This window comes from Ranitomeya imitator, chromosome 2 (assembly GCF_032444005.1).
Source record: "Ranitomeya imitator isolate aRanImi1 chromosome 2, aRanImi1.pri, whole genome shotgun sequence".
NCBI classification, from domain to species: domain Eukaryota; kingdom Metazoa; phylum Chordata; class Amphibia; order Anura; family Dendrobatidae; genus Ranitomeya; species Ranitomeya imitator.
In genome coordinates this window covers 836,738,014-836,751,061 of record NC_091283.1, presented here as the reverse complement: position 1 = coordinate 836,751,061, position 13,048 = coordinate 836,738,014, and the positions used below count along the sequence as shown (strand labels likewise).

Sequence of the window (13,048 nt, the reverse complement as noted above, 5' to 3'; positions counted from 1 at the left end):
TACGTTCACACTAGCGTTGTGCGCCGCTGCGTCGGCGACGCGACGCACAACGCACCGAAAAACGCGTGCAAACGCACGCAAAAACGCTGCGTTTTGCGACGCGTGCGTCGTTTTTTGACGAAAATCGGACGCAAGAAAAATGCAACTTGTTGCGTTTTCTTGGTCCGACGCTAGCGTCAAAAAAGACGCACGTGTCGGAAAACGCAACAAGCAAAAACGCATGCGTCCCTCATGTTAAACATAGGGGCGCATGACGCGTGCGTCGCCGCTGCGTCGCCCGACGCCAGCGCGACGCACACTAGCCGAACGCTAGTGTGAACGTAGACTTAATTAAATAAAAATTGTAACTTTTTTCTATTCTTTGCAGTTAGGGTTGGGGTTAGGGATGTGTTATGGTTAGGGCTGCATTAGAGTTAGGGTTGGGGTACGGGTAGGGGTGTTTTAGATTTAGGGTTGAGGTTAGAGATGTGTTAGGGTTGAGGTTGGGGTTAGAATAGAGTTTTTTTCAAAAATAAAAAAAAATGACGATATGATGGGTTGTGTTGAGCGCAAGTGCTCGCTACTCGAGTTTGCTTCGTGTGCTCGGGTATGTATGAAGTATTGCTAATATAATTTTTGGGGGATGTTTAACAGCCGCAAAACATGTGGGGCAGGGACTCGAGCATGTCACTCGAGCAGCCGCGATATTTTGTGCATACCCAAGCACCTGATGCCAACTGGAGTAGCGAACTCTTGCGCTCAACACTAATGATGATGTATTCAATGTGACAACCTAATGTTATCAAATTCTGTGTCGTACCTGTGGATTCAAAATACACACTATACACCTGAATAAAGTCCTTGAGGGGTGTGGTTTCCAAAATGGGGTCACTTGTGGGGGGTTTCTACTGTTTAGGCATTTAGGTATTTTCTACAAGGGATTTTGTATGATTTTACATTGACTTATTTTCTTTCTATTTAGATTCCGACAATAACAAATCCTCTCAGTGAAGATCTTCTATATAAGAGAATTTTTCAATGATGGATAGAATCACAGATGGAAATATGGCACAGAGTATACTAAATCTCACCCTAGAGATCCTCTTCTGGCTTACAGGAGAGGTGAGAGATTCTGATGATGTCACGTTACATAGACTTATGGTAATATATTATATGACCAAACAGATGAGGACTCTGGAAATGTTTGAAGTTAGATTTATTACTGTGTCTCCCCATACACAGGATTACACAGTGGTGAAGACCTCTAGTGATCGCTGTCAGGTCTCTATGTCTGAAGGACAGGGAGGAACCCTGAGCCCAATCCCGGGGTCTCCACCGCACCCCTGGATTCATGAGGACATCAATGACCAGAAGATCCTAGAACTCACCTACAAGATGATTGAGCTGCTAACTGGAGAGGTAACACTGCTGGGAAATTATACAGTGACGCCATGAAGGGATCGGGGTGATGACGGTATCATTGCATTGTGTGTGTCAGGTTCCTATAAGGTGTCAGGATGTCACCGTCTACTTCTCCGTGGAGGAGTGGGAGTATCTAGAAGGACACAAAGATATGTACAAGGACGTCATGACGGAGGACCACCAGCCCCGTACATCACCAGGTAATAGACGGACTACACACATCTGTTAAAGCGGGTGTAACAACTCTGCTGGCATCACGGCATGGCCTCTCATCTCTCACTATCTTACCCACTGCTCCAGGCCATGATGCGGTTTCTGTTTCTTGCCAGCTCTATATTCTGTGTCTCTGCTCTCTGCATGCTTCCTGGCTGTGTGTATAGGGGGGCGGCTTCTGAACTCTCTGGTTCTTATAGGAATCAGGTGCACCTGTCTAATCTGTTCCTGAGCAATTACCAAGAGGCCTCCAGTATTTAGTGCAGCTCCACCAAGTGGACTGGGCCTGTGCAATGTGTTAGCTCAGTTTGTGTTTAGCTTCTGAGTTTGCCAGGCCTTGCTCTGTATTACTCCCTCTCTAGTGGTCTTTTGCTGTGTTCTTGCCTTGATCTTGTTGTCCGCCCTCCAGGAGGCAGAATATCCTGGTCCCTGTGACTTTGTCCTTGTGTCATGTTCCATTGCCTTGTTTGTACCTTGTCCTACCTCTGTCTCCGTGTCTGTGGCTTCCTTCCCTGTTGTGTCTTTCCTTGTGCTCTCAGTCTGCTTATTCTCCGCACTCTTGCAGCTCTGCCTGCTCTGTACCTTTGTGGCTTTACCTCTGCTCCGCACTCCTGTGGTTCTGCTCCGTTCTACTCTGCTTAGCTTCTGCTGCTGCAGTACTCTCTTGCTGCAGCTTCTCTCCACATTCCTTGTGGCTCCGCTCTGCTTAGCTTCTGCAGAAATCTCTTGCTACAGCTTCACTCCGCATTTCTTGTGGTTCTGCTCTGCTTTGCTGCTGCAGAAACCTTTTGCTGCAGCTGCTCTCCACATTCCTTGTGGCCCCGCTCTGCTTAGCTTCTGCTGCTGCAGTTATCCCTTGCTGCAGCTCCTCTCCACATTCCTTGTGGTTGTGCTCTGCTTAGCTTTTGTTGCTACACTATCTCTTGCTGCTCTTCCGCTCCTATCTGCAGCCTTGCACTTCTCTTCCTCTGTGAACAGGTCCCAACTTTTCCTTCATTCTCCTTTCCTTCTGGCTTGTTTCCGTACCCGCATCTCCTGTGTGAACAGGTCCCAACCTGTTCCTTCATACTTCATTCCTTTCTGCTTGTTTTCTTACCTGCACCTCCAGTGAGAACAGGTCCCTACCTGTTTCTTCATACTACATATCCATACCTGCACCTCCTGTGTGAATAGGTCCCTACCTGTTCCTTCATACACCACACCAGCCAGCCCTGTGTTCCTGCCAGCCCTGTGTTCTCTGCCATGCCTGCCAGCCCTGTGTTCTCTGCCATGCCTGCAAGTCCTGACTGATGCCCGCACCTGTCCTAGTGTTCCTGTTCTCCAAGAGGGATCAGCAGCCACAGCCAGACACCACCCTGGAGTAGCACCTGGCAGCTGCCTGCTGCACAAGCCTGACCTCACCATCAGAGGCTCCAGTGAAAACCCAGGCAGCTGTCATAGTCACGCCCCTTCCAGGGTAGTCTGGTTTGTGGCACAGTGGGACCACAAACCCCCCGAGCTCACACCCACCAGTCAGGGCGTGAGCGTGACAGCGGGTAGCTGCATTAGGAAAATCTTAAAGGCTTTGTTCAGCCACTGAACTGAAAAATATGAAAATGACATAAAGGAAATAATATTCACCTCAGTGATCCCTGCTGCTCTCATTCCAACACTTCCTGAGTCTTTGATGGTCTCTCTACTTGATCTTCTAGTCCAGACTGATATGTCACTTCCTCCATCAATCATTGCAACAGGAGCAGTGGTCGGTCACCACAGCGACCAATGATGGCACCTCTCTGCATTTTCCAATGTAACACACAGCATCTCCACTTGTGTCCTGGATGTACTTTTTCTTCTCTTTCTCTGTTCATAAAATATAAACATGAAATATAATTAACCACTTAGTGACAGAGCCAATTTTAACCATACAGGGAGCTTGTCAGCAGCATTTTACTAAGTAAAGTACAGACAGGGCCATATTGGCGCTGTCCTGCTGATTAAAATGATACCTCAGATGAAGAAATACTTTTTGTAGATTTTCTTTAATCTGTGTTTGAAGTTTCCCTGCACACATATCTTTGTGCCTCGGGACAGGGCTGTGGGTGGGGTCTTCGACTTTGTTTCATCCCCTTCACTGTGTCTGGGTGTCTCTTCTTTTTTATGTAAAATTTTGCTCCAGTGCCGTCCAATCCGCAGGCAGCGCTTGCGCAGATTGATCTCTTGGAAATCTTCAGGAAAAGGGTGCCAGTGGCGGCGCATGCATAAATTGCTCAGGGCCATCGGCGCCATTTTACTGAAGCCCACCATTAGATCAATCTGCTCAAGCACCTCCCGTGGCTAGGACTAATTGAATATTGATTTGAAGGAGGCAAGAGTGGAGCGTTGCTGAAGGCCACAGGCTGGGATGAGGGGGTGTTTGAATGTGCGACGCTGCCTGTGTTCGGTCATCCGGGGGCTCCACCGACATTTTGTGGAAGCCTGGATCCCCCAGGGTTCCATGGATTACTATGCAGCGGATTCTGGGAAAATGGCTGGGCTGCTGGGGGCGGCACATGCGCCGATGGAGATCTCAGTGCCAAGATCTCGGGAGATGAGATCTCCACGCTAAGATCTCTGTCTGGGCATTCGTCGCCCCTGGCAGCCATTTTCCCGGAGTCCACTGCATAGTAAACCATTGAACTAAGGGAGCTCCGGGCTTTCACAAAATGTCGGCGGAGTCCCCGGACGACAGAACATCGGCAGCGTCGCACATCCGAACACCCCCTCATCCCAGCCTGCGGCCTGCAGCAACGCTCCACTTGCCTTCTCCAGCAGCCATGTTGGACCCAGCTCCTCCACAACCACCACCCCCGGTAAGCAATAAGACGAATAGATTATAAGAAGCACCACCATTTTATTTAAAAAAAAAATCCCTATTTTTCTTCTCAAAATTTGGGGTGCATCTTATAGTCCGGTGCGCCTTATAAACCGCAAAATATGGTAGTTTTTTATGTTTTGCTGCTATCACACAGTAAAAATGCTTTTTTATTAAAAAAAAAAAAAGTTATTTTGTCGCCATATTCAGAGACCTGTAACGGTTTTATTTTTAGGCGAACAGAGCTGTGTGAGGGCTTTTTTTTTTTTGAGAGACGAGTTGGAGATTTTTTGGTACCATTTTTGGGTACGTAACGTTTTTGCTCGCTTTTTATTAGGATTTTTCAGACACAGAATGAACAAAAACCAGCAATTCAGTCATTGTTTTTATCAATTTTTTTTGCACCGTTCACCGTGTGGTAAAAGTAATTTGTTTCTCGGGTCAGTACGATAAGACTGATTCCAGATTTATATAGGGTTTTTTTTTTGCTTTGCTTCTTTTACAGACCAAAACAATATTTTATACAAAATGAATTTGTTTTTGCATTGCTATACTCTGAGAACTACAACTTTATTTTTTTTTCCTAAATGAGCCATTTTGGGGCTTTCTTTTTTGCGGGACATTTTAACGTTTTAATTTAGACAATTTTATTTACATATGTTTTTTTAATTGCTTTTTATTCAATTTTTTGTGTCCGTATGATGAAAAAGTGACATTTTTGTTGTTTTTCTTTTATTGTTTTCGCTGTACGGAATAAATAACGTGAGAGTTTTATAGATCGGGTTGTTCTGGATGCGGCTATACCAATTATGTGTACTATTTATTTAGTGGTGAAGTGGCTTTTTATGATCTATGTGCCATTTTTTATGGGTTTTGTTTTTACTTTTTCACAATGTCCCATTGTGGGACATATAATTTTTACTCTGATTGTTGGTCCTATGCACTGCAGCTTCTAGCTGGATCTCACAGGCCACCATACACTGGGGTCATCAGATGGCCTCAGGATACCCTGATAACGATTGGCACCCATGATTCCTATCGTGAGGGGGTTGATTCTGCCATAGGAGGTCTTTTGATTTGAGACTAAATGGCTCCAAAACCTGCCGGTGCCAATACCGCAGGGTGTTAGCTGTCATGTACAGCTGTCGCCCATGGGAATTGCACCTGCAGGGTTGGGGGGCACTATTGACTTATCCCTGGATAAGTGGATTTGGTCAGGTATTATCAGAATATGTGGCTATTAAGTGCTCTGGGCGTGACTGAGCACTTCTTGAACCTGTGCTTCCCCAGCTTGTTTCTATGCCCAGCATCTGCCTCTGTATTTTATCACTTATGTGTTTCCTACAGTAAGAACCAGTAAAAGGACGACTCCAGAGAGACATCCCAGACCTCGGGACTGTTCACAAGATCATCAGGTAGGTGGAGAGAAGGTTGTAGGACTCCGATGTGTCAAAGGCTTTTGCAGGCTGTGTGTTCTGCCAATCTCCATTATTATTAGTGATGAGCGAGTGTACTCGTTGCTCGGGTTTTACCCGAGCACACTTGGGTGGTCTCCGAGTATTTATGACTGCTCGGAGATTTAGCTTTCATCGCCGCAGATGGATGATATACGGCTCCTAGCCAGCCTGAGTACATGTGGGGGTTGCCTGGTTGCTAGGGAATCCCCACATGTAATCAAGCTGTCTAGTAGCCGCAAATCATCCAGCTGAGGCAATGAAAACTAAATCTCCGAGCAGTCAAATACTCGGAGACCACCTGAGAGTGCTCGGGAAAACCCGAGCAATGAGTACACGTGCTCATCACTAATTATTACATGCCGGAAAAGGTGGCTGACCACAGACATTACAGGCTTTCTGGATCTTCTCACATTTTACTGACTATGGAATAGGTTGGGCTAAGGATTGGAACTGACAGGTTGGATTTATACAGGAGACCTGCAGATATTTTCCGTTGTAATTTTTGGTCGTCCTGATAATTACTGATATTTTCTGGTCACCTAAATCATATACAACGTCTCCAAGTATCTGCCAACTTTTACAATGTTTTCTTCTCAGTTTTTGAATCAGGCTGAAGTTCAGAAAAAGAGCCATACTACGGATATCAAGGTAAAAGAAGAGACATATGTGAGGGGTGATGAGCCGAGAGAAAAGGAGATTCCTACAGATAACAGATCGGGTGAGTGATCGCCACTGAATGCAGATTACAGCCACATGTTCATCGTATCCACCGGATGCAACAATTTTATGTTGCATGTAAAAAACTGAAATGTATCCTATTTTTACTAACTATAAGACTCACTTTTTTTCTACAAAATGGGGGGTGTCTTATATTCCGAATGTAGCTTATTTGGGGGTGGGACGGCGGTTGAGCGGGTTCACAAGAGGGTGGGTTGCTGCTGCAGGAAGCCTCTGGCGGCATTTGTGGGGCGATGCGGAGGGAGTGTTGAGGCAGGGGACATTGATCTCATGGCAGTGGACTTCAGGAAAATGTCGGCAGTGTGAAGCCGGAGCGGAGTTCCTGATGCGCGCATTGATCTCCCTGCAGTGGGCTTCAGGTAAATGGAAACTTTGTGGAAAAAAATCGCTTTGTATTGCGGTTTTCTGACACTTGTGACTTTTTATTTTTTCATTGATTGAGCGCTGTAAGAATTTGTTTTTCTTTAGCCAAGCTGTAGTTTTTCTCAAAACCATTTTGCGGTGCATTTAATGTTTTGATTCGCTATTTATTATATATATAAGGGCAAGTAGAGTGACAGAATGGGGTTATGTGGTTTACCATTTGGATTAATCAATTTTATTAACCCCTTTACCCCCAAGGGTGGTTTGCACGTTAATGACAGGGCCAATTTTTACAATTCTGACCAATGTCCCTTTATGAGGTTATAACTCTGGAACGCTTCAACGGATCCCAGTGAATCTGACACTGTTTTCTCGTGACATATTGTACTTCATGACAATGGTAAAAATTCTTTGATAGTACCTGCGTTTATTTGTGAAAAAAACGGAAATTTGGCGAAAATTATGAAAATTTCGCAATTTTCCAACTTTGAATTTTTATGCAATTAAATCACAGAGATATGTCACACAAAATACTTAATAAGTAACATTTCCCACATGTCTACTTTACATCAGCACAATTTTGGAACCAACATTTTTTTTTGTTAGGGAGTTATAAGGGTGAAAAGTTGACCAGCAATTTCTCATTTCTACAACACCATTTTTTTTTAGGGACCACATCTCATTTGAAGTCATTTTGAGGGGTCTATATGATAGAAAATACCCAAGTGTGACACCATTCTAAAAACTACACCCCTCAAGGTGCTTAAAACCACATTCAAGAAGTTTATTAACCCTTCTGGTGCTTAACAGGAATTTTTTGAATGTTTAAATAAAAATGAACATTTAACTTTTTTTCACAAAAAATTTAATTCAGCTCCAATTTGTTTTATTTTACCAAGGGTAACAGGAGAAAATGGACCGCAATCATTGTTGTACAATTTGTCCTGAGTACGCCAATACCCCACATGTGGGGGTAAACCACTGTTTGGGAGCATGGCACAGCTCGGAAGCGAAGGAGCGCCATTTGACTTTTCAATGCAAAATTGACTGGAATTGAGATGGGACGCCATGTTTCGTTTGGAGAGCCCCTGATGTGCCTAAACATTGAAACCCCCCACAAGTGACACCATTTTTGGAAAGTAGACCCCCTAAGGAACTTATCTAGAGGTGTGGTGAGCTCTTTCACCCTCCAAGTGCTTCACAGAAGTTTATAATGTAGAACCGTAAAAATAAAAAATCATATTTTTTCACAAAAATTATCTTTTCGCCCCCAATTTTTTATTTTTCCAAAGGTAAGAGAAGAAATTGGACCCCAATAGTTGTTGTACAATTTGTCCTGAGTAAGCTGATACCCCATATGTGGGGGTAAACCACTGTTTGGGCGGATGGGAGAGCTCGGAAAGGAAGGAGCGCCGTTTGACTTTTCAATGCAAAATTGACAGGAATTGAGATGGGATGCCATGTTGTGTTTGGAAAGCCACTGATGTGCCTAAACATTGAAACCCCTCACAAGTGACACCATTTTGGAAAGTAGACCCCCCTAAGGAACTTATCTAGAGGTGTGGTGAGCACTTTGACCCACCCAGTGCTTCACAGAAGTTTATAATGCAGAACCGTAAAAATAAAAAAATCATATTTTTTCACAAAAATTATCTTTTCGCCCCCAATTTTTTATTTTTCCAAGGGTAAGAGAAGAAATTGGACCCCAAAAGTTGTTGTACAATTTGTTCTGAGTACGCTGATACCCCATATGTGGGGGTAAACCACTGTTTGGGCGGATGGGAGAGCTCGGAAAGGAAGGAGCGCCGTTTGACTTTTCAATGCAAAATTGACAGGAATTGAGATGAGACGCCATGTTGCGTTTGCAGAGCCCCTAATGTACCTAAATAGTAGAAACCACTCACAAGTGACACCATTTTGGAAAGTAGACCCCCTAAGGAACTTATCTAGATGTGTGGTGAGCGCTTTGACCCACCAAGGGCTTCACAGAGGTTTATAATGGAGAGCCGTAAAAATAAAACAAAAATTTTTTCCCACAAAAATTATTTTTTAGCCCCCAGTTTTGTATTTTCCCGAGGGTAACAGGAGAAATTGGACCCAAAAATGTGTTGTCCAATTTGTCCTGAGTGCGCTGATACCCCATATGTGGGGGGAAACCACTGTTTGGGCGCATGGGAGGGCTCGGAAGGGAAGGAGTGCCATTTGAATGCAGACTTAGATGGAATGGTCTGCAGAGTGTCACATTGCGTTTGCAGAGCCCCTAATGTACCTAAACAGTAGAAACCCCCCACAAGTGACACCATTTTGGAAAGTAGACCCCCTAAGGAACTTATCTAGATGTGTGGTGAGCGCTTTGACCCACCAAGGGCTTCACAGAGGTTTATAATGGAGAGCCGTAAAAATAAAACAAAAATTTTTTCCCACAAAAATTATTTTTTAGCCCCCAGTTTTGTATTTTCCCGAGGGTAACAGGAGAAATTGGACCCAAAAATGTGTTGTCCAATTTGTCCTGAGTGCGCTGATACCCCATATGTGGGGGGGAACCACTGTTTGGGCGCATGGGAGGGCTCGGAAGGGAAGGAGTGCCATTTGGAATGCAGACTTAGATGGAATGGTCTGCAGGCGTCACATTACGTTTGCAGAACCTCTAATGTACCTAAGCAGTAGAAACCCCCCACAAGTGACCCCATATTGGAAACTAGACCCCCCTGGAACTTATCTAGATGTGTTGGGAGAACTTTGAACCCCCAAGTGTTTCACTACAGTTTATAACGCAGAGCCGTAAAAATAAAAAATCTTTTTTTTCCCACAAAAATTATTTTTTAGCCCCCAGTTTTGTATTTTCCCAAGGGTAACAGGAGAAATTGGACCCCAACAGTTGTTGTCCTATTTGTCCTGAGTATGCTGATACCCCATATGTTGGGGTAAGCCCCTGTTTGGGCACACGGGTGAGCTCGGAAGGAAAGAAGCACTGTTTTACTTTTTCAACGCAGAATTGGCTGGAATTGAGATCGGACGCCATGTCGCTTTTGGAGAGCCCCTGATGTGCCTAAACAGTGGAAACCCCCCAATTATAACTGAAACCCTAATCCAAACACTCCCCTAACCCTAATTCCAACGGTAACCCTAACCACACCTCTAACCCTGACACACCCCTAACCCTAATCCCAACCCTATTCCCAACTGTAAATGTAATCTAAACCCTAACTGTAACTTTAGCCCCAACCCAAACTGTAGCCCTAGCCCTAACCCTAGCCCTAACCCCAACCCTAACCCTAACCCCAACCCTAACCCTAGCCCTAACCCTAGCCCTAACCCTAGCCCTAGCCCTAACCCTAGCCCTAGCCCTAACCCTAACCCTAGCCCTAACCCTAGCCCTAATGGGAAAATGGAAATAAATACATTTTTTTATTTTTCCCTAACTAAGGGGGTGATGAAAGGGGGTTTGATTTACTTTTATAGCGGGTTTTTTAGCGGATTTTTATGATTGGCAGCCGTCACACACTGAAAGACGCTTTTTATTGCAAAAAATATTTTTTGCATTACCACATTTTGAGAGCTATAATTTTTCCATATTTTGGTCCACACAGTCATGTGAGGTCTTGTTTTTTGCGGGACGAGTTGACGTTTTTATTGGTAACATTTTCGGGCACGTGACATTTTTTGATCGCTTTTTATTCCGATTTTTGTGAGACAGAATGACCAAAAACCAGCTATTCATGAATTTCTTTTGGGGGAGGCGTTTATACCGTTCCGCGTTTGGTAAAATTGATAAAGCAGTTTTATTCTTCTTGTCAGTACGATTACAGCGACATCTCATTTATATCTTTTTTTATGTTTTGGCGCATTTATACGATAAAAACTATTTTATAGAAAAAATAATAATTTTGGCATCGCTTTATTCTCAGGACTATAACTTTTTCATTTTTTTGCTGATGATGCTGTATGGTGGCTCGTTTTTTGCGGGACAAGATGACGCTTTCAGCGGTACCATGGTGATTTATATCTGTCTTTTTGATCGCGTGTTATTCCACTTTTTGTTCGGCGGTATGATAATAAAGCGTCGTTTTTTGCCTCGTTTTTTTTTTTCTTTTCTTACGGTGTTTACTGAAGGGGTTAACTAGTGTGCCAGTTTTATAGGGCGAGTCGATACGGACGCGGCGATACTAAATATGTGTACTTTTATTGTTTTGTTTTTTTTTATTTAGATGAAGAAATGTATTTATGGGAATATTTTTTATTTTTTTTTCATTATTTAGGAATATTTTTTTTTTTTTTTTTTTTTACACATTTGGAAAATTTTTTTTTTACTTTTTTACTTTGTCCCAGGGGGGGACATCACAGATCAGTGATCTGACAGTTTGCACAGCACTCTGTCAGATCACTGATCTGACATGCAGCGCTGCAGGCTTCACAGTGCCTGCTCTGAGCAGGCTCTGTGAAGCCACCTCCCTCCCTGCAGGACCCGGATCCGCGGCCATCTTGGATCCGGGACCTGGAGCAGGGAGGGAGGGCGGCAAGACCCTCGCAGCAACGCGATTACATCGCGTTGCTGCGGGGGGCTCAGGGAAGCCCGCAGGGAGCCCCCTCCCTGCGCGGTGCTTCCCTGCACCGCCGGCACATCGCGATCATCTTTGATCGCGGTGTGCCGGGGGTTAATGTGCCGGGGGTGGTCCGTGACCGCTCCTGGCACATAGTGCCAGATGTCAGCTGCGATAGGCAGCTGACACCCGGCCGCGATCGGCGGCGCTCCCCCCGTGAGCGCTGCCGATCGCATATGACGTACTATTGCGTCCTTGGGAAGTAGGGCCCACCCCCCATGGACGCAATAGTACGTCTGATGGCAGAAAGGGGTTAATTCATAGTGCAGAGTTTTACGGGTGCGGCAATCCAAAACACTATGACCCCAGGTCAATATTAGATATCTGCCTTATAGACCTTGTCAGAGTTGTGGTTTAATATTTTGAATATTTTGCTTGTTAGCTTTACACTCACAGGCAATAATACCTTGGAATATCTTAAGTATGGTATTGTCGTAATTGCAATGACCTGGAGAATCATACCGTCAGTTTGTTTTCCCTTCACGATGAACACCCTAAAAATAAAACTCAATGGTGTGTGTACACATATATATATGTGTATATATATATATATACTGTATATACACAGTGAGGAAAATAAGTATTTGATACACTGCCAGTCTTGCAATTTTTCCCACCTACAAAGAATGGAGAAATGGAGAGGTCTGTAATTTTTATCTTAGGTACACTTCAACTGTGAGAGCCAATACAATAGAAAAACAGAACTTTATATTTGGTCCAGAAAGCTTTGTTTGCCATTACAGTGGTCAGACGTTTCCTGTAGTTCTTCACCAGGTTTGCACTCACTGCAGCAGGGATTTTTGTCCACTCCTCCAGATCTTTCAGGTTTTGGGGCTGTCACTGGGCAACATTGAGTTTCTGCTCCTTCCAAAGATTTCCTGTTGGGTTCAGGTCTGGAGTCTGGCTAGGCCACTCCAGGACCTTGAAATGTTTCTTACGGAGCCACTCCTTAGTTGCCCTGGCTGTTTCTTTCAGATCATTGTCATGCTGGAAGACCCAGCCATGACCCATCTTCAATGCTGTTTCTGAGAGGAGGTTGTTGACAAAAATCTTGCAATACATGACCTCATCCATCCTCCCTTCAATACGGTGCAGTCGTACTGCCCCCTTTGCGGAAAAGCACCGCCAAAGTATAATGTTTCCTTCACTATGCTACACGGTTGGGATGGTGTTCTTGAGGTTGTACTCGGCCTTCTTCTTCCTCCAAGCACGGTGAGTGGAGTTGATACTAAAAAGTTCTATTTTGATCTCATCTCATCTTACCACATGACTTTCTCCCATGCCTCCTCTGGATCATCCAGATGGTCATTGGCGAACTTCAAATGGACCTGAACATGTGCTGGCTTGAGCAGGACGACGGTGTTTGCCCTGCAGGATTTTAATAAATGACGGCGTAGTGTGTTACTAATGGTAATGTTTGAGACTGTGGTCCCAGCTCTCTA

The 13,048-nt window shown here is 44.5% G+C and overlaps 1 protein-coding gene across 1 annotated transcript in view; it reads left to right on the top strand.

The window, feature by feature from the left end:
* Positions 1-13,048, top strand: part of LOC138666865 (zinc finger protein 208-like) — a 110,306-nt gene that overhangs the window by 48,254 nt on the left and 49,004 nt on the right. Inside the window, 4 exon segments of the mRNA XM_069755046.1 lie at positions 1,222-1,398; positions 1,478-1,601; positions 5,795-5,862; positions 6,502-6,622. Of these exon segments, the coding sequence (XP_069611147.1) occupies positions 1,222-1,398; positions 1,478-1,601; positions 5,795-5,862; positions 6,502-6,622 (490 nt within the window).